At 41.2% G+C, this 21,208-nt stretch overlaps 1 protein-coding gene across 2 annotated transcripts; it reads right to left on the reverse strand.

The window, feature by feature from the left end:
- Positions 1 to 370: 370 nt before the first annotated feature.
- On the reverse strand, positions 371 to 21,158 carry DAD1 (defender against cell death 1). 2 transcript variants are annotated; one of them, XM_043555748.1, is made up of 3 exons: positions 20,864 to 21,155; positions 11,028 to 11,202; positions 497 to 612 (listed from the first exon to the last, which is right to left on the reverse strand). In XM_043555748.1, exons 1-2 carry the CDS (start codon positions 21,072 to 21,074, stop codon positions 11,072 to 11,074), a joined length of 342 nt encoding a protein of 113 aa, XP_043411683.1. In that variant the 5' UTR covers positions 21,075 to 21,155; the 3' UTR covers positions 497 to 612; positions 11,028 to 11,071. The 2 variants fall into 2 exon arrangements, with proteins under 2 accessions (XP_043411682.1, XP_043411683.1); XM_043555747.1 differs by lacking the exon at positions 11,028 to 11,202 and having other exon boundaries at positions 371 to 612; positions 20,864 to 21,158.
- Positions 21,159 to 21,208: the final 50 nt, after the last annotated feature.

Here is a 21,208-nt window from a genome sequence, read left to right on the forward strand (position 1 = left end):
CATTCCACTTTTCACCACCAAAGCAAGCTGAAACATGTAAATGTGGAAGTACCCGCTTAGTTCAATTTCTAACAAAGTGCTTAATGATGCAGTTCCAGGAATGCATTGTGTCATAAGCATGGAACCACCTGTAACAAGTGAGGGATTAGTAAAGGATTACCAGCCTCAGGGAAAAGACAAAGGACTGTCATTTCCCAGGGTCGTCAGCACTGCCTTTTGTCATTAACTTCAGATATACTTAATGAAAACAAGGAAGCAGATTCACATTTGCAAGTTATCAACTCCTAAAGAGCTCTGCAGAGGACTGAAGGGAAAGAAGGATTTTAATACCAGTAAAGAAGAAAAATTTAAAAAAAGCCACAGGCAGAGGAAGGAGTGGCATGGAGTTTATTAATTTGAAAGGCAAAAAGGAGGTCCCACTTAATGGAAAGTAGAGGCCATCTTCATAAATGCTCATTACAAAACTGCTCTAACACAGAAGCAAGGGAACTTCTCTGGGCTCTCCACCTACATTCCAAATCAGAGTCGGTAGGGAGTATAAATCGGAAGAAAATCCACGTGTCCAAGTTGCCATCTCAAAAGCTCTTATCCAGGGGAAAGCAAAAAGTGAACCTAAAAGAGAGAAGCAGAAAGTAAGAGAGATATCCAAGGTTTTTAAAAATGTCTTAAAACACTACAAGACAGGGCCCCAAATCCTTCCAACAAAATTCTAAACCCACAAAGACAAAGACAACTATGGGGTTCCCAAATTCTGGACGGCATTTAAGCCAGGCTAGAAGAACCAGAATAAAGCAAATATTCTTCACAGGACATTTTACAGAGATATCCATAAAAAGGAATGTTCAAATCTGAATCCCAAGCACACCAAGGCAAAACTTACTAAGAGTTGCAGGCGTGGGTTTCAACTCCGCTCTAGAATTAATAAGCTACGTGACTTAACAGAAGTCACTCTGACCTCTCTGGCTCACAAACTCTTTGGGGGGGGGGGCGGGGAAGGGGTTGCAACTGAACCTCCAGGGCTTTTCTGGATCTAGAAAGCCTACAAAGCACTACATTTCAGCTGGAATAACAGGGAGTAAAAGGAAGAATTCAACAGAGAAAAACTCCCAATCTCAAATTTAACACGGAAAGAGAAGAAATAATTTGCACTGACAGATAAGGTTATTTTTGGCAAGAAGGTGGAGGGTAACTCCAAGAGAAGCAGCCGCCCTACTGCTAGTCAATTGAGATGCGAGCTGTAAGCTGTGAGATGCGTTCCTCATAGCGTCTCATGTGCTGCGCTAAGGGTGCAGCCAGAAAGTGGCCCCTTAGATTTAAGGGCTCCAACACACTGAGCCGTCAGTAGCCATTTGTCCTGCAGTGTGCCATTAAAATTCTGCAATCTTCTTTGGCTGCCACGACTTGAAAAGGGCTTGAAAACACTACCTTTCAGAAGAGCTGAGCCATCCTGGCAGGTAAAAGGGCATCACCTTATTTTGCATACCGGTTAAGGTGACCTGGAGATTCTAGCATCAGAGCTTAATAGAAAGATATTAGACTTCTAGCCAGAGTGCTTTTAGGTCAGTAACAATGGTACTTAGAGACATGATACAGAACTGTAGAACATTCTTATATCAATAGAATTGTGAGAAATGCATAAAAGAGCAAAAAAAAAAAAAAACCAGGGAAAAGTGTTCACAGTGAACAGACCTGTTAAAACTCACTTATTACTCCACCAAACTTCCTTTTTTTAAAAAATTTTAAGTAATGTCTACACCCAACGTGGGGCTCAAACTCACAACCACAAGATCAAGAGTCACATGCTCTACAAACTGAGCCAGCCAGGTGCCCCACTCCATCAAATTTCTTAAAGCAAAAACTCTCTCAGGATGTCTGGGTGGCTCAGTCAGTTAAGCATCCAACTTCAGCTCAGGTCAGTTGGATTTCACAGTTGGTGGGTTTGAGTCCTACATCGGGCTCTCTGCTGTCAGCAGAGCCTGCTTGGGATCCTCTGTTCCCCTCTCTCTCTCTCTCTCTCTGCCCCTTTCCTGCTCGTGTTCTCTCCCTCTCAAAAAAATAATTAATTAATTAATTAAAAAAAAAAAAACACTCTGGCCACAAACTATGAATTATGAATGCATCAGTTCTAATGGCCCAGGTGAGAGCAGACTAGAACATAGGATCATTTGAGTGAGGAGCCTTGAGACAGAATTATAAAAGAAATCCTAGTTTAGTACAAAAGTCAAGTTTTAAGCTTCTATGGTATTAAAACAGTCAAACAAATCTAAGACACGAAGGCTGGTCCATCTAGAAGGCAAAAATGACTCAGGACCTAAGTCTCATGATAGTGGTTTTCAGAAAATCCTACTTAACAAAGACCTGCTTCCTTCTTTTAAGACAAAACTACATTTACCAGATAGTATTCTAAAAGCAGAGGAGCTAGGATTCTTTGAAATGTTAACAAAACTGGACTATTCAACAGCTCAGAAGAATGGCTTCAACTGCTAACCAGGGGATGAAGATTTCAGGAAACTAATCAAATTTCTTCCCATAGTATCAAGACATGCAAAATGGAAGGCACCTACTGAGAAAAATTAGCATGACTTCTTCAGTCTATGTCACCCATGCAGAAAAGACAGTGCCATCTGATCAGTCTGCTCTAATCACCTTAAAAGAAAGCCAGGCACAACACAAAGTTAAAAATAATTATTCTCTGTATAGACACAAAAGATAATGCCAGACAGGGTCATTTCCATTTGGAATCCGTATTCTTCTCCAGCAGCATCTCTATTCAGACACTAGCACTGAGCAGATAGGCTCAAATACTGATTTTCCTTCAAACCCATCTCATCCTGGATCCCGGTCACCCAATTAACAGTGAAATTAAAGAAAATGTGAATCAAGGCCATTCTGCAGAAATTCTAGGTTCCGAGCTCAATGTGAATCACTACAATCTCAGAAGGCACAAATCATGTGTTTCTAAAAATGAGAGGGGCTTTACAGATCAAGCAGTCTGATCCTCTCATTTCATAGATGAGGAAAGCAGTAGGTACTGGGAGTTTAATAGATTTTTCCAGGGCCGTGCTGTCTTTAACACTGAAGCCACCAGCCATACGTGGTGGCTTTAACTAATTTAAACTCAGTTAAAATTAAATAAAATGTAAAAATCAGTGCCTCAGTCAGGCACATTTCAAATGTTCATTAACAACACATGGCTAGTGGCTACCATACCAGATGGTACAGACTTAGAACTATTTCCACGTTGCAGAGTTCTACTAGAGGGCACTGCACCAAGGTCATCCCCTCTGGATAGTAAGGTCTCCTGATCTGCCTTCTCTATCATGTCTTCTGGACCCAAGATGACCAACTTTGTAGAAATATTTTATTTATTAATTTTAAGTAATCTCTACACTCAACATGGGTGGCCAGGCGCCCAGCAGAAATATTTTAGAGAGCCTACCTTCATCTTTTCTTATCTCTCCTAAGCTTTCTCACTGAAAAAAAAGAAGCTTAACATTTTTAATGAAAACCTTTTAACAAGAAGATGTAATTCGTCATCCAAAAGTCTCTGAACAAAATAGAGAAGAAGGAATATGAATGTTTAGAGTCAAGTATCTGTTATCAAGTTGCCACTCAGTCACTTAACAGTTCCAGGGCCTGGACAAGTTAATTTAAAATTCACCAAGGTTGGGGGGCACTTGGCTGGCTCAGTTGGTGAAGCATGGGACTCCAGATCCTGGGGTCATGAGTTCCAGTCTCACATTAGGTGTAGAGATTACTTTTTAAAAATTAAATTTCACTAAGGTTTAATTACCTCATGTGTAAAATAGGAATACTATCATTCATCAACCTCATTGCGGGAAGAGGCAACAGGATCACATGGGTTAACGTGTCTAAGAGTATATGTGAGTCCCACAAGCCTGATAATATGATAACGGTAAAACATTTCCAAATGTTACCTAATTTTGTAAAAGGTCTTATGCAAACATTGTGCATTTTGTTGTATATACTGACACTAACTTTCTACCTCTTGTGGATGGATGATGGAAATCTGGTAACACGGATAAAAAGCAACTGAAGAAAAAAAAGCAAAGCTCAACTGAGGATCCACACAAACAGCACAATCTCACTGAAATACACTGGGAACTATCATGAATTCTAATAATCACAGGCTATAGCAGCTGTAAGAGAGTGATGAACATCCAGATGATGTGCATAGGGAAACTGGGCCTCAGAAACAAGCTTATTTGTCCAATCAACTAGTTAATAGGGCAAACTCTACAATGCAGGCCTTCCAATTTCTAGTCTCATGCTTGTGTTCCACCCTACAGTCCTTCAAACAAATTGTTTCCTTGGCTTCTTTCTTCCACAGCACTTTCCATGTCTTAGCATCCATGTAACTAATGATTTAGCTATTTTTATAGCATTTTCTTACAGTTGAAAGGGTTTAGTTATTCATACACTCATTCAACAAACATGCACAGTGACTGTTCCCCTCATGCTAAGCCCTGAGGTCCTTCAGGGAATTTAAGAGTTCAGTGGGAGAGACAGGAAAGCAAATGAACAGTTTCATAACTACTGGCTAAATGCAGCACTACAGGTATGCACAATGGGCCCCAGAAAAGACTCCTATACAACTTGGGTAGGAATTATCCAAGCTGAAAGGATGGAGTAAGGAGTTAGGGCAGCAATGAACTTCATAAACACAACTCTACTTGATATATTTTTTTTATTGAGAGCTTTAAACAGACCAAATACAAAACAGAGTTCAATCACCAATTAGTCGTTAACTAGTGTTTTTTAGTAAATAAAATAAGCAGATTTAGGGCCTTAATAATGGGTACAGAATCTCCCCCTCCATCTGGTGAAAAAAGGGGGCTGGAAAAAAAAAGATTATACTGTGTGCTTAGCTCAAAATATAGTCTACAAATTTAGAATAGTTCCTTTTTTGAGAACTTACTTGGTGGCTAGCTCTAATTCAATAAGAGGAAGTGTCAAAGAGAAAATGAAATAAAAACTGAACAGCGCCCCCCCCATTCAAAAAACTTAAAGATTATTACCAGTGGAGGTCATGTTGGGAACAAAAACAGGTCTAGAATGAACCAAAAAGGTGCTCTTCAACTGACAAGAAAAGGAAATAAAGGGAAAATCTGTGGGTCTCTGTGCACTTGAGGTCTTCCCTGGATAACAAAATCCCAAAGCCACATTAAGGTTGCATGACCTTTGGAGCCTAACTCCACACTGCCCACCAGTGGTCAGAATGTACAGCAACCCCCACCTAGCATGTAAGCCCACTTGGACCTCTGCTGCCCTCCTGTGACTGGAAAAAAACTAGATTTTATCACAAAGGTATCAGTGTTCCCCACCCCCACCCAGCCCCCACCCAACTCAACTTTTGCTTTGTAGTAGTACATTCTCGGCAGGAAATGTACGACCCACTAGGTGGCAGTAGAGCCTAAAGAATATTTAGATTCCCGTCCAGAGGAAATTTTCTAGGACACTACACAGGAGTACCCCCTTATTCAAGGTTTCACTTTCCATAGTTACTGCAGTCCATCACAGGGGAAGCAGATGACCCTCCTTCTAAAGTACTGTCAGGTCAATAGTACCCTAATACTAGGTCACAACACCTACATCATTCACCTCACTCCATCTCATCACATAGGCATTTTATCATCTCACATCATCGCAAGCAGGGTGAATACAGAACAGTAAGATGTTCTGAGAGAGAATATAGTCACAACACTTTAATTCCAGTATATAATGGTCCTATTTTGTGATTCGTAACTGTTGTCAACCTCTTACTGGGCCTAACTGATGAACTGAACTTTACCACAGGTATATGTATATAGGAAAAACAATAGTATACATAGGGTTCGGAGCTATTGGTGGTTTCAGGCATCCACTGGGGGGCTTGGAACACATCCCCCACAGAGAATAGGGGACTACTGTGCTCCCCTGATAAATTCAAAAAGCCAATAGCAATTGTAAATAGCACTGCTTGTCAGAGTTCTGTTCTGCCCAGCTCGGTTAGTCCCCTTGTTCCAGCCAGGATTAAACACCATGAATTTTTAAAGATCTGTGGGAGAATGGTCTCTATTATAAAAACAAAGCAACACTAATAAGATTTTAGCATGAGCATTGGAGCATTTTGCAAACAACCTCCCCAGGGGCTGAGCACATTTCCAAGCTCAGGTTTGTCCCTTGTGCCCAGTTCACTTTCCCTCAGATCCAGGGACCCTGTCATCAGGAACTTCCCTTCCCAAACTGTGATGCAATGGAGCTGTGTCCCTCTTCTTAATTTCCCTTCAGAACACCTCAGAGAAGCTGACAAATTTTGAAAAGAACTTCACAGACGTAAAGAAACAAACATAGGAAATACTTACAGATAGTATGTAAATTTTAAAATATTCAAATCTACTGAACTGTGTCATAAATTCATCCAAAATAACTTTACAGCCACCTAAGTGCCAGACACTAATCAGCAACTCCGAAGGTCACTAGGAGCATTTTTTACTTTTGCATTTTCATTTTTAGGATCATCTAAAGTGGTATGCCTGGCTGGCTCAGTCAGTAGAACATGCGACTCTTGATCTCTGGGGTCACTGAGTTTGAGCCTCACGTTGGGTGTGGAGTTTGCCTAAAAATAAAGTAAGGGGTGTCTGGGTGGTTCATGTGGTTAAGCGTCACACTTTAGCTCCGTCATGATCTCACGGTTCATGAGTTTGAGACCCGTATCGAGCTCTGCGCTGACAGTGTGCAGCGTGCTTGGGATTCTCTCTTTCTCTTTCTCTCTCTCAAAATAAATAAACTTTAGCCAACTATATAACCAGTGCTGCCAACTGAGTGGCAGAGGATGGGTTTTCGGGAGACCACATAGGCTGGCTAAAGGTTGGAAAAGGCTGTGTTAATAGATCTAGGTTTTACACTAGGCCTAGCTGAATGAAATTGTCATGAAGCTCAGGGTTTTCCAGCAGAGGGAAGGGAAGGAACTTCAGCTGAATCTACAATGTCTAATCTGTTCAAAATCTTTTTTTTTTTAAATGTTTATTTATTTTTGAGAGACAGAGACAGAGTGCAAGCAGGGAAGGGGCAGAGACAGAGGGAGACACAGAATCTGAAGCAGGCTCCAGGCTCTGATGCGGGGCTTGAACCCACGAACCAAGAGATCATGACCTGAGCCAAAGTTGGACACTTAACTGACTGAGACACCCAGGCACCCCTAATCTGTTCAAAATCTTAATTCCCAGCATCGATTGGTTAGGTTATTCTTTCTACTTTTCTGTATTTTTTAAACTTGTTATAATAAAAGCAAAGAAAATAATAAGGAAAGCACAGTGATAAATAACTGATTTTCTTTTCTAATCTTAACGTTTATTCATTTTTGAGAGATGGAGAGAGACAAAGCGTGAGCAGGGGATGGGGCAGAGAGAGAGGGAGACACGTAAACCGAAGCAGGCTCCAGGCTCTGAGCTGTTAGCACAGAGCCTGATGCAGGGCTCGAACTCACAGACCGCGAGATGATGACCTGAGCCAAAGATGGACACTTAACTGACTGAGCCACCCAGGCGCCCCAATAGCTGACTTTTTAAACACACTTCTTTAGCTCTGCAATTGTCAAATACTCTATAGTAAACAAACAAGCAAAAATGGGGTATAAGAAAACTTTTTTGAAGTCACTCTGGATTATCAGGCTTTTTTTTTTTTTAATGTTTTATTTATTTTTGAGAGAGACAGAGAGAGAGAGAGAGAGAGAGAGAGAGAGAGAGAGAATGAGCAGGGGAGAGGCAGAGAGAAAGAAACAATCTGAAGCAGGCTCCGGGCTCTGAGCTATTCGCACAGAACCCAATGCAGGGACTCAAACCCACGAACCCTGAGATCATGACCTGAGCCCAAGTCAAATGCTCAACTGACTGAGCTACCCAAGTGCCCCCCTCATGAGGTTATTTTAAAATTAAAGTAAGACATGGGTGCTTGGGTGGCTCAATCAGTTAAGTGTCCAACTCTTGATTTCGGCTCAGGTCATGATCTTGTGGTTTGTGGGATTAAGCCCCGCAGAATTCTCCCTCTCTGCCTCTCTCCCCTGCTCGAACTCTCTCCCAAAATAAATAAATAAACTTTTAAAAAATAAAAAATAAATAAAAGACACAGAACAAGAAGCACTTAAATCCTGACCTATGGTGAGCTCTCACTATCTGTATGTTAATTTAGTTACTTCTTGAATATTTATTTTTTCAACTCAATGCCATTTTCTTCTGAACTGCCTTTTTTCAGAGTAGCTGCTAGTTTCAAATGTCATCCTCAAATTCATGCAAGAGCATACACTATAGATGTTTATTCTTTTTATACCCAACCCTCAATGTACTTGGCAAGTATAGAGAATGTTCAATCTGTTTTGTTCTACCTTCTGAGTTGGTACAAATATTGAGAACTTACTTGGAAAATATTTTAAAAGTGTTTTGGCACACTACACATAAAAAGGGCAGAGGTGCCTAGGCGGCTCAGTTGGTTAAGCATCCAGCTCTTGATTTTGGCTCAGGTCAGGATCTCACAGTTCATGAGTTCAAGCCCCATGTCAGGCTCTGCACTGACAGCATCTTTCTCCCTCTGTCTCTGTCCCTTCCCCTGCTTTCTCTCAAAATAAATAATAAAATAAACTTAAAAAAAGAGTTAGGGGCATCTGAGTGGCTCAGTCGGTTAAGCATCCAACTTCAGCTCAGGTCATGATCTTACAGTTTGTGGGTTCTAGTCCCACGTCGGGGTCTGTACTGACAGCTCAGAGCCTAGAGTCTGCTTCAGATTCTGTGTCTCCCTCTCTCTCAGCCCCTTCCCTGCTTGCTCTCTCTCTCAAAAATAAACTTTTTAAAAATAAAAAAAGCTAAAATAGAAAGAAGCACATAAAAAGGGAAAATAGATACAGGTTTACAAGTAGGAGAGTATAACCTGTGTCAAACAAATGATCTCTGTGAAAAATCTTTTGGGCAATGTCCGAGAAAAGGATTTTTCAATGAGCATACTCTCTACAGAATGATTTACCACTGTAATCTGGGATTGGAAGATTTTGCTCTACCTTGGGCCCATTAATTCCCAGTTGAACAAGTGGCCCTACATTGTTAATATGGTCTGCAGTATGCAATTCCTGCTGAGCCTGCTTTTTTGTCTCTGTTTTTGTCATAATTTTGAAATACTAAGCTCTCTGCAGCAGAGTCCTCTTCCAATCACGTCGGCCATAGGAAATCATTTTCCATGATTTGGTATCTCCTTGAGCCTAAAGAACACCCTTGAATTGTTTGCTCTGCTCCCTTCCTAAACATACACATGACTCCTCTAGAAAAAATAATTTTAGTAATCTAAAGCAAATCAGTCAAAAGACTTATGACTTTCCCAGCAAGGTTACTATCAGAGAGCCCAAGAGTCACTCATGAGGTTTGCAAGTATAAGGTCAATGTTGGTGGTTTGGTTTTTTAGCTGTACTCAGAGTTGTTATCCTCAGATACCTTGTCTGCTGCCTCTGCTCCCAAATGGCATATAGCTCCCTTCTCTGGACTCCCACAGTACTCTGTTCAGATCTTTGGTGTGGCTCTAACTATGCTGAATTTTAACTGCTATGTTTATAGGCCTTCTCCTCTACTAGAAAAGTTAAGAGCCACATTTTACTTTTGTTTGTATTCCCAGTAACAAGGCACTGACTGCCACATAGAAGGTGTGGTAACGGGAGGGAGGGGGACAACTCAAGCCCTGATCAGGTTTCCAAAGAGTTAAACTGTATCAGAATAGTAGAAGTACTTCTCAAACTTTTTCACTGAAATAAACCATTTCTGTCAACTTACCACTACCAAAAATGAAACCTTACCTGAATTAACAGAACTGTTTTTGAAGCAGTTATCAATAACAAAAAGAATCCATGGAACACTGTAAGCAACTAATTCATTCATGCCAGAAATTAATGTACAGTCCTTGTCGCATTATTGCATACACTTTGGACACAGTCGCTAACTCTTGTGTTATACTGCTGATTAGTACAAACATGACAGATTTCTTAGTGACAGAGGCTAGTCCTAGGATATTTTTCCCCCAAAAAGGATAACATTCCCTAAGGTTCTTTTTTTTCCTACCACCCAATAGCAACACTAAATGTTATGATGGAAAGGCAAAGAAAAGAGCGCATTCACTCATCGTAAGCCAGGTAGGATACTAGAGGAGCACTGGGCCAAGAGCACCACTAGGGAAGGCACCACTCTGCAACCACCTAGCTGTGTGGCCACAGAAGGCCTCTGTTTTCTCATATATAAAATAACAGTGTCAACACACAGTTTGGAATCCACTCATGTGCTTCTTAGAGACTTAGGATTCTGCTTGGGAGGAAGAAAGGCCAAGCAGAGAGGACTTTTCAATTCTGTCAATCAAAACAACTCCAGCTCCATTGCTGTTTTATATACTGAGATTCTACATCAGAGTTTAGAGAAAAAGGAGTTCTACACTAATAAAGGGAAAATGGCAAACGAACCAAATGACATCTCATCATATATTTTAAAGTCTTCCCCAAGCTAATCCAATTTCCCCATTTATTTCCACTTTAGCACACATTATTAGCAAATGGCCACAGTCCTTCATTCAGCATATACTGGATGTCTACCAGATGTGAGCACTCTACTAGGGGAACAATGGCCCAGCATTTAAAAGTTACCTGAGATCAAAGAAAAAAATTATAGAGCAAATCTCCAGGCAGAACCTACAATTTATGTCTCTTCCAAGATTTCCATTATTTTCATGAAGTTACTGATGCAGAAACTTAGGTATTAGCTACAGGCAAAGTCTTACTTTGTGTTATCTTAATGATTTGCAAAACGGTGAGAAGAGAAGGCAATGACCAAGAGAGACAGCACTGAAGACTCACGATCAGATTAATGCTTTGCATTCCAATAGAAAATTCTGCAAATGTCTTATCAGCAATATGGGAACCCAGGCAACTATAATCAAAACCAGCCACACTCAACTTCCATGCCTAAAATCAACATTATGGCACAAGGGCTATGATCACTACTTACATTCTTCTAGCCTCCTACTCCTCAATTAAGTAAATGGGAGTAATTCAGCCAACGAAGTTCATTACGACAAGGTGCAGGATGGTGCTGGCAAAGAGAAAATCAGCAAAAGCTCGTTCTGGGGAGATGCCTTGGAAATCCGCTTTGTTCTGTGGGTTGATCTGTATCCTGAGGCAAACTGCACAAGAAGCAAAACATGAAAGTGATTATCTAGAAAAAAACACAAATATGACTGCTAATGAACACACCCATACTCTACGTCCCAATAATTCTAACAGAAATGATGCATAAGTGCATCCAAAGGCACATACAGGAATGATACCCAGGACAGCCCCAAACGAGAAACAATCTAAATGTCTCTCAACAGGCAAATGGATAAACTATGGCATATGCACACAATAAAGTACCATGCAGCAGTGAAAAAGAACTTCACAATATGAAGACCTCCCACAAATATGTTAAGCAACACAATCCAGACACCAAAAAACCCATGCTGTATGATCCCATCTATATACAGTTTAACAGGAGGCAAACCAATCCACAAAAATATAAGCCATATAAGCCTCTTTCACAGGAAGAGGAATGACTGGGAAGGTGCAAGGAGGGCTCTAGGTGCTGGTAATGTTCTGCTCTGGGTGCCGGCCAGACAGGTGAATTTAAGAATTCATGATGGTACAACTCAGTTTTATGTTCATGTTTAAGTTAAAAGAAAAAAATATGATGTTTCAGGTTAAAAACCAAAAGCTCACTCAGAAAAAGATATATATTACTAACATATCTTCAGAACTCTCCTATCTCCTGACTTAAATTTATAATTACACCTCGATTGGGGTGTAGGTGAGGCAGTAACAAAGAGGCCGGGCTGAATGACAAAAAGTTATAAAACTGTGAATTTTTTTTTTTAGCTCATTTATTTATTTTGAGAAAGAGAGTGCATGTATGAGCAGGGGAGGGGCAGAGAGAGAGAGGGAGAGAGAGAATCCCAAGCAGACTCCACACGGTCAGTGCACAGAGACCTATGCAGGGCTCAAGCCCATAAAACTGCAAGATCATGACCTGAGCCAAAATCAAGAGTCGGATGCTTAATCGACTGAGCCACCCAGGCACCCCAAACTGTGAATTATTTTCTAATAAAATGTGCATAATATTGGATAGCACAGACCATAAATAGAAGATGCTTATACATGAGGACCTTCATAGTTATCATCTTTGATATTAAACTTCTAGCAGCTGCTTGTCTCAAAAAAAGGCAAGAGATCTAAACTATATAACGTTGACAGAGAATTCTCCACTGCCACACTCTAGATCCTTGAAGATGCCAACCTGATACATTAGCCACAGTCACCATTTGACATGAAATGGAAGCTCTACGAGTACACTTTTCCAAAATATCTTTATGCCTGTGTTAAATAATTACACTACTTAAGAAAATCTAAATTTGCTTCAGGCTAACAGCCCTTACATCACCAACCAAGAAAACAAAATGAACGGAGATCTAACCCAAAGATCAGAAAACTACCAGATTGGTTCTCCAGAGGCCATTACCATGGCAACAGTTTTCATTATGCTTAAACATGTAAATACTGTGAAACACTACTGATCTTTTCAAGCACCTGGACTCTTCAAAATATGAAGGACACTGACTGAAGCAAGGGCAACCAATTAAAATCCCGCTGTGGAGAGTACAGACTGGTTCAACCATTTGGGAGAGTTGGCAATATCCATTAAAATTTTAAATGTTTTTACTTTTTGAATAAGGAATTTGTCTAGCAGAACAAAGAATTTCTAACAGCATGTTCATAAAGTTGGAAAAAAAAAGTGAAAACAGTCCAAATGTCATCAAGGGGATTATTTCAATAAATTACACTACAGACATGCAATGAAATCCTATGCAATTATTTCAAAAAAGAGAGATAAATTCTCTATATCCTGACAGTAAAGACAACCGAGATATATTAAGTGAAAGAAAAAAAAAAAAGCCAAAAAATTATTCCATTCTCCATTTCTCTTAAGAAAAAGATATTTTCTCATTTCGGTTAGTTGGAACCTGGGAAAAAATATGGAGAAATAGATACCAAACTAGTAACAGTGGCTCTAGAGATGGAGGGTGGGGACAGAGTTCTGTTTCAGAAAATATGAGGGGACAAAAGAGAAGCTCCCTGTGAAGGTGGGTAAGGTAATGAATTGATGCATTTTCATTACTACAATCACAGTAAGCCACCTTATTTTATTGACAACGTAAGAATCAGAGTTCCATGGAGACAGAAAGGACCTTGGAGTTATAAAGGCCAATACCCATCTGATACATAAAATGCCCAAAAAGAGGTGGGGGTGGGGCATACTGGCGGAAGGTGCATGATCACCTGGGAAGTTTTCCAAAGTATACTCACCACTACTAGAAACTGATAAGCCATCCCTAAGTAAGGAATTACAAACCTTCCAGAACTTGTGTTACTGATAGGGGTGTCCTATCCCTCACTGGGATACAAACATGGCAAAGAAAATCTGTTCAAAAAGCTCCTCCACAAATGATCATTCAGTCTCTCCCTAAGCACTTCCAAAGATGGAAATTTACTACCTCCTAAGGCAGACAACTTCATTTAAGCAGTCCTAACTCAATCTATCTCCTTAAATGTCCATTCATCCAGCAAATTATTTACTGAGCACCTATTATGTGCCATGCATCACCCCAGGTGCCGGGAACATGGCACAGAACAAGACAGACAAGAGTCTGGCTCCCAAGAAACTTACACTCTAATAGAAACATATAATAAGTAAGCAAATAAACAAGGAAATATCAGGTAGTGATTATGTGCTATGAAGAAAATAAAACAAGGAAAGGTTCAATTTGGAGTTTCAGACCAGACATCACGTGAAGATGAGGCAAGAGGATTTACTAATTTGGAATGCAGGGAATGGGTCGGAACTAAAAACATCAATGTGGTAAATTGTAGTTATATAGACATTAAACTCACCTACGGAAAGAAATTGGAGAACAGGAGGTATCTAGCATCATGTCCTCAGACAGAGAAGTACCTAGCACAAACAGTAGGAAGGGAAAACCAATCAGGTGAGAAGGAACAACCAGGAGAGTGTAGTGCTATAAAAGCTTCAAGAAGATAGTACTTCCAACAGGAGGCAGCAGCCAACCATGTTAAATACTAAATGTTGTTGCGCATTCAGGCAAAGTGAAATAGATGGCCATTAGGTTTGGCAAGATGGAAAGCAGTTTCACTGAGCGGTGGAATAGACCACCTCAAGAGTGGGGTAAGGAATGAACGGAAAGTGAGAAAGAAACAGCAACTATTCTGTCAAGGCATTCTGTGATGATGGGGAAGAAATGGAATGGCAGCTGGAGGGGTTTCTGGGGCCAAATTTTTTTTTATTTGTTTATTCTTGGGAGAGAGAGAGAATGTGAGCGTGTGAGCAGGGGAAGGGATAAAGAGAGGGAGAGAATTCCAAGCAGGCTCCATGCCATCAGTGCAGAGCCCAACGTGGAGCTCAAACCCACAAACTGTAAGATCATAAGCTGAGTCAAAATCAACAGTCGGATGCTTAACTGACTGAGCCACCCAGGCTGCCCTTAATTGGATAATATTAGAGTCTGCATATATGATGGGAATGATCCAGTAGAGAGAGAGGCTTTTTTTGAGGGGGGGGGGGTTGGTGTTTTGTTTTGTTTTGTTTTGTTTTTGGTGCAAAAAGGTGATTTTATTAAAGCATGAGGACAGGACCCGTGGGCAGGAAGAACTGCTGAGAGAGAAATAATAATGCAGAATGAAAAGATGATTGCAGAAGTTGAGTCCCTGAGGGAACAAGAGAACACTAGCCAAGTGAAGGAGCTGGCATTGGACAGGAAAGGGACACATCAACCATTATCATGGGAAGTCAAAGAGTAAGGATACAGGTGCAGATGTGCTGCTAGGACTCCTTGCTGGGAAGATGAAAGGATTCCTGTCTACCTTTTTAGTAAAAAAGTAAATAAAACAAGATCATCAACTGAGAATAAAGGAAAAGAGGATATACAGAAGAGAGTTAAGAGAGAAGTTATAATGCATTATTTTGGAAAAGCAAACATTTAAGGGAGTATTATAGGACCACTGGGTAAGTGGTCCTGTATGTGTGCCCATGTGCCTATTTTCACCATACTTCTCCATCAGAGCATTCCATCCAGGTACTTGTCTGTATCTCCCACTAGATTATAAACTCTAGGACAGCAGAGACCATGTCTGTGGGTCTCACAGCTCATCCTCAGTACATGGCAGAGAATCTGGCACATAACTGTTTAGTATTCACTTAATTATTACGGGCACACTCACGATTTAACATATAAATCAGTGTTAAGCACTGAAGATGAACAGATGAAAAGACAGTCCCTTTCCTCAAGAGGCCCATCTTCCAGAGTGAAGACAGACACACAAATATATACGGCACAGTATCAAAGGGTCACACCTCCCTCACACACACACACACACACACACACACACACACATGAAATAAGAATATAGAAAAAAGACCAAAATCTGCTGGAGGAGTCAGGGAACGGTTCCAAAGGGAAGCAGCACTTGAGCTAAGCTAAGACACAAAGGAATTTCCCAGGCAGTCAAGCAAAAGTAAAATAGCTTGAGACATCACAGCACGTTCAGAGAATATCAAGTAACTAATGCTAGGGTATGAAGTACAGAGGAAGCAGAGACAAGAAGTGAAACTGGAGATATAGATGGGATCAGATCATGAAAGAGCCTGGTGCCATGAAAAAGATTTTTAAGGGCACCTGGGTGGCTCAGTTGGTTAAACTTCCAACTTCAGCTCAGGTCATGATCTCATGGTTCATGAGTTCGAGTCCTGTGTCGGGCTCTATGCTGACAGCTCAGAGCCTAGAGCCAGCTTCAGATTCTGTGTCTCCTCTCTCTGCCCTTCCCCTGCTCACACTGTCTCTGTCTCTCTCAAAAACAAACAAATAAGTTTTTTTAAGGTTTTTAATTTTTCACTGGGATACTGATAAATTTTATGCAGGAAGTGCAATGATCTGATTTGCAAGTCAAATCGAGCCCACAAACACAAGTGGAAGACAAACTGGAGGGAGAGAGACCAGAAGCTGGGAGACAAGTGAGGAAGATTACAGTGGTCTAAATAAGGGATATTGAGGGGTGCCTGGGTGGTTCAGTCGGTTAAGCATCCGACTGTGGCTCAGGTAATGATCTCGCAGTTCGTGAGTTCAAGCCTTGCGTCAGGCTCTGTGCTGACAGCTCAGAGCCTGGAGCCTGTTTCAAATTCTGTGTCTCCCTCTATCTCTGCCCCTCCCTTGCTCATGCTCGGTCCCTCCCTCTCATAAAAATAAAGATTAAAAAATTTTTAATAAATAAACAAGAGATACTGAGAGCCGAGGATGAAGAGCTAGCTACGATATGAGAGATTTAGAAACAGCACAAGGTTAGCAAACTTCCAATCTCTGGGATAGCAGTTATGGTAGATAATATTAGGGCCCATAAATCTGATAGATAATTCCCAAAGAAATGCTGGACCCCAGTCCACATGGCCCAATAGCTCCCATGAGATAAATACTCTGGATTAGGCCTCCTTGCCCTTTAAATTCAAACTGCTTTTGGATTTGCACACTGGAAGAAACGAACTATTTTTTTTAATCCAAAACTGTTTCATATGGATTAGACAATAAAATAAATCAAAGCTGTAAAATGACTTAAAAACTGATTTCAAGGGGCGCCTGGGTGGCGCAGTCGGTTGAGCGTCTGACTTCAGCCAGGTCATGATCTCACGGTCCGTGAGTTCGAGCCCCGCGTCAGGCTCTGGGCTGATGGCTCAGAGCCTGGAGCCTGTTTCCGATTCTGTGTCTCCCTCTCTCTCTGCCCCTCTCCCGTTCATGCTCTGTCTCTCTCTGTCCCAAAAATAAATAAACATTGAAAAAAAAAAAAACTGATTTCAAGATCAAAGACTTATTTTTAAAAATCTTCATGTTTTCTGCTTATCTCTCCTAAATAGTACTCTGAATGAGTAGAAAGAGGGATTTCACTTAGGGTAAAAAAGGAAACTAGAAGGGCTGCCAACCGGGGAATGTTACTCTAACAAAGGGACAGATGTCCTCAGCTAGAGATATCTAACCATAAGATAAACAGTCAGCTGCTAAGGAAATTTGAAATCTGTCTTTTCAAGCTTACTATACTTTACACTGTTGATCCAAAAAAAAAAAAAAAAGATTTCTCAATGGCAATTTTCTACCTCTGGCTCCTTGAAACCACAGGTAAGTCTCCTAGCCATAAGAGAATAGAAGAAAACAGACTATTTTCACTGAGACCAAATAACACCAGGTTTTTTAAAAACGTGACAGTAAAAAAAGAAAGAAAAAAGAAAAAAAGTGTGATAGCATTCTATATTAGTTAAAAATATACTGATCAATTTCCAAAGAACAGATGTTAAATTAACACATGTAGAAGGAATGGAACTAAACAGGCTGCCAAAAAGAAATTAGGAAACCAAAGTAAGTTTTCCCTCCAATTCATCACTGTAGGCTAACACCAATTGTAAGTCTCTCCCTTACTCAAATTTAGAAAAAAAGCAGGGAGCAGAGGGGGAGGCACCTGGCTGGCTCAGTCAGAAAAGCATGCAACTCTAGTTCTCCAGGTTTTGAGTTCAAGCCCCACACTGGGTGTAGAGATTGCATAAGTTAAGTAAATAAATAAAAATAAAATAAAGTAAAATAAAATAAAATCTAAATCCTGAGATGCTTTCCCATTACCTACAGAATAAAATCTTTGGCCTTGCACTCAAAGCTCTAGCATCCGCACTACCTAAACTTTCAACATAACCTCCTACAATCCCATTCTCTAGCTAAATGGCCTCCTCCCTCCTCTTCCAACAGGAAACCACAGGAAAATTAGCAATCCAGCACCATAAACAGGTACAAGGCTTCCCTTCCCAACAATCACAACAAAGGATAAACTCCAAATTTCAAATTTCCCATTAAAGTATCTCCTGTTGAGGGGCACCTGGGCAGCTCAGTCAGTTGAGCATGACTTCAGCTCAGGTCATGATCTCACAGTTTTTGAGTTTGAGCACCGCACTGGGGCTCACTGTATGCAGTGTGGAGCATGCTTCAGATCCTTGTCCCCCTGTCTCAAAAAATAAATATTAAACATACACACACACTTTAAAACATCTCCTGTTGAGGATCTGGGCTAACAATGAGCAGAGAGGTAGTAAGGGCATTTAATAAGGGCAACGCTGTCAAAAGAAATGCAGATGATACCCTTTGATGGTAACTATGAACTGTGATGAATGCTTTCTTTTCCTGAAGCAACTTTCATTTCTCTGGCCCAATTACCTGTAATCTAACAGTTTTGGAAATCCCAATCCCACATATTGACTCCACTAATAAAGTGCCCTTTCACAGACATTCTCTTCAAAGACAAGCTATGACTTCTTACTAGGGAGGTGGGTAGGGAGTCTGCCAACTCAACTGTAGATACAATAGCTTCAAAAACAGGAAAAATTATCTGCTCAAAAAATCTTCTGGTTTTCGGGTGCCTGAGAGGCTCAGTCGGTTAAGTATCTGACTTGATTCAGCTCACATCATGATCTCACAGTTCGTGGTATCGAGCCCCAAGTCAGGCGCTGCGATGACAGCACAGAGCCTGCTTGGGATTCTCTCTCGCTCTCCCTCTGCCCATCTCCACTCTCACATGGACACCACTCTCACTCTCAAAATAAATAAACATCTTTAAGAATTTGTTCCCAGGGCACCTAGGTGGCTCAGTAGGTTAAGCATCCAACTTCAGCACAGGTCACGATCTTGCAGTTCATGGCTTCAAGCCCTGCATCAGGCTCTGTGCTGACATCTCAGACTCTGAGGCCTGCTTCAGATTCTGTGTCTCCCTCTCTCTCTGCCTCTCCCCTGCTCATGCTCTGTCTCTCTCTCCCCACCGCCACCCCCCAAAAAAACATACAAATAAATAAACATTAAAGATAATAAAATAAAAATAAAAATAATTTGCTCTGGTTTTATCACACTAATAATCTACAACTGTAGTCCATACCTACTCTTCAGTAAATCACACTCTTCCATATAGCCTTAAGGAAGCATTCTTAACCTTAAGAGGCTTATGAAACCAGGGAGACTTCAGCAATAAACTTTCTTTTTAATCAGCTTGGGCCCCACCCTATTCCTACTCCTGCAGACCTGGAAGGCAAAAATCATCAAACAAAAGTCACTGGAGGTTCTCAAAATTCCTTCTCCAGCCTAGATAATAAAAATCCTAGTCACAAAAAGTCGGAGGCAGGGTGCGGGCAGGTGGGATAGGTCAGGAATCTGGAGCAAAAAGGGTAGTGCATCTGGGGTATATGATGGTGGTAACATCTGAACTCCTGATAGCCAGGATGCTGCCACAAAGAACCTAGCGTTGGTCCTCTAGGACAAAACTCAAAATCATAATGAAACATCCAACTAACAGGGGCGCCTGGGTGGCTCAGTCGGTTGGGCGTCCGACTTCAGCTCAGGTCACGATCTCAGGGTCCGTGAGTTCGAGCCCCGCGTTGGGCTCTGGGCTGATGGCTCAGAGCCTGGCGCCTGCTTCCGATTCTGTGTCTCCCTCTCTCTCTGCCCCTCCCCCATTCATGCTCTGTCTCTCTCTGTCTCAAAAATAAATAAACGTAAAAAAAAAAAATTTAAAAAAAAAAAAAAAAAAAAAAGAAACATCCAACTAACAGACTATTAACTCTCAAACTCCAGACCAAGCTAGTGCACAAGTCAGTAAGTCTTCAGGTTTAAAGTTTTGAGAGAGAAAGCAGAATATCTCTGGTTTGAGTCTGAAGTAGCATTTGTGTAAAAGCCATTCTACAGACCTATAAGCAGAGAACCACTATAAATTAACAATTCTAATCCTGTATTTTGTCTGTGCCCCACCTAAACTGTACACTCATTAAGAACAAGGAACATAAACCTGATGCACCTCCAAAGCTTTTATCACAGTATATGTATTTGATTCAAAATGCAATTGATGGCCTGATAATAATCACAGTGGGAAAAAAAATTAATTCTGGCATGTTCTCAAAGTCAGAGAGAAGGCGATACCAGGGACTGGAAAGGCCATCTGATGGCCACCTATAAAGTGGACTGCCTAACACTCATGGGCCAAGCCTGAACTTGGCATTCATACAGTTCCTACTGGGCAACAAAGGTCAGATTTTGGCAAAAATTTACGGGACAGTCAACTCTTGTTAAATATGACTGTCTACAAGGTATCAAATGCTGGGAATCAGAATAAAAGCTAAAACAGAACTATGTGAATAAAAACTGAGTTCAGGCTAATAACAGTTTCATCCACAAGAAATAAGTAGAAGCAGCTAAAAGCCAAAGTCAAGTAAAGGTTGATTCAATGAGCAAACCACCTGTATTTATATTTCTTACACTGTTCATTGCAATGTTTCACTGGCGGTTAGCAGTGATTAGGCCAAGGTGAGAGAGATGCTTTCAGAGCTGGGTTTCCATTTTAAAGGTCTACCAACTTTAAAGATATGTTAAAGCTAAGTAAAAGTTGAAATGGAGTTTTCCTGGACCAATAGGAACATAGTGTACTGGATCACAAGTTGAGAAGCAGCATGAAGAGGGTTTTTCTAGAGACTTAATTCCAGCTCCTAGGCGGCTGTTTGGCATTAGGCTTGAGGTAACTTTTCCGAACCTCAATTTCCCCATTCACAAGAGGGCAATGCAGCTCCTCTCATAACGTCACGAGGCGGGGAGCTGATACAAAAGAGAGTGCTGTGGGAATAAAAGCAGTGCGCCAAAGTAAACACATTATTACTGCGATTACTTATAGAATCATTACCCGCTAGGATGAAGCTCCCCACACAAGAGATGAAGCCCGAGAGAAAAGAGTTGAAGGGGAAGGTCCCCACGAGGAGGCAATAACCGAACTGCAGCGCCCCGGTCAGCAGTATGTAAAGGAGGTACGCGTCAAGCAACTTCAGACGCTGAGGAGTGGAGCTCAAGTACTCTTCTAAGAACCGCGAGATGACGGACACTACCGACGCCGACATGACTACAGACTCGGTCCTCCGGCCTGCCCTCCGCAAACACCTGGCGAAACCGATGGCCACACCGGATGTATCCTTAGCGCCTGCGCACCGCTGTGGCCCAGCTCCGCCCTTTCCGATTTGCCACTTTGCGCAGG

The sequence above is a fragment of the Prionailurus bengalensis genome, chromosome B3 (genome assembly GCF_016509475.1).
Source record: "Prionailurus bengalensis isolate Pbe53 chromosome B3, Fcat_Pben_1.1_paternal_pri, whole genome shotgun sequence".
Taxonomy (NCBI): domain Eukaryota; kingdom Metazoa; phylum Chordata; class Mammalia; order Carnivora; family Felidae; genus Prionailurus; species Prionailurus bengalensis.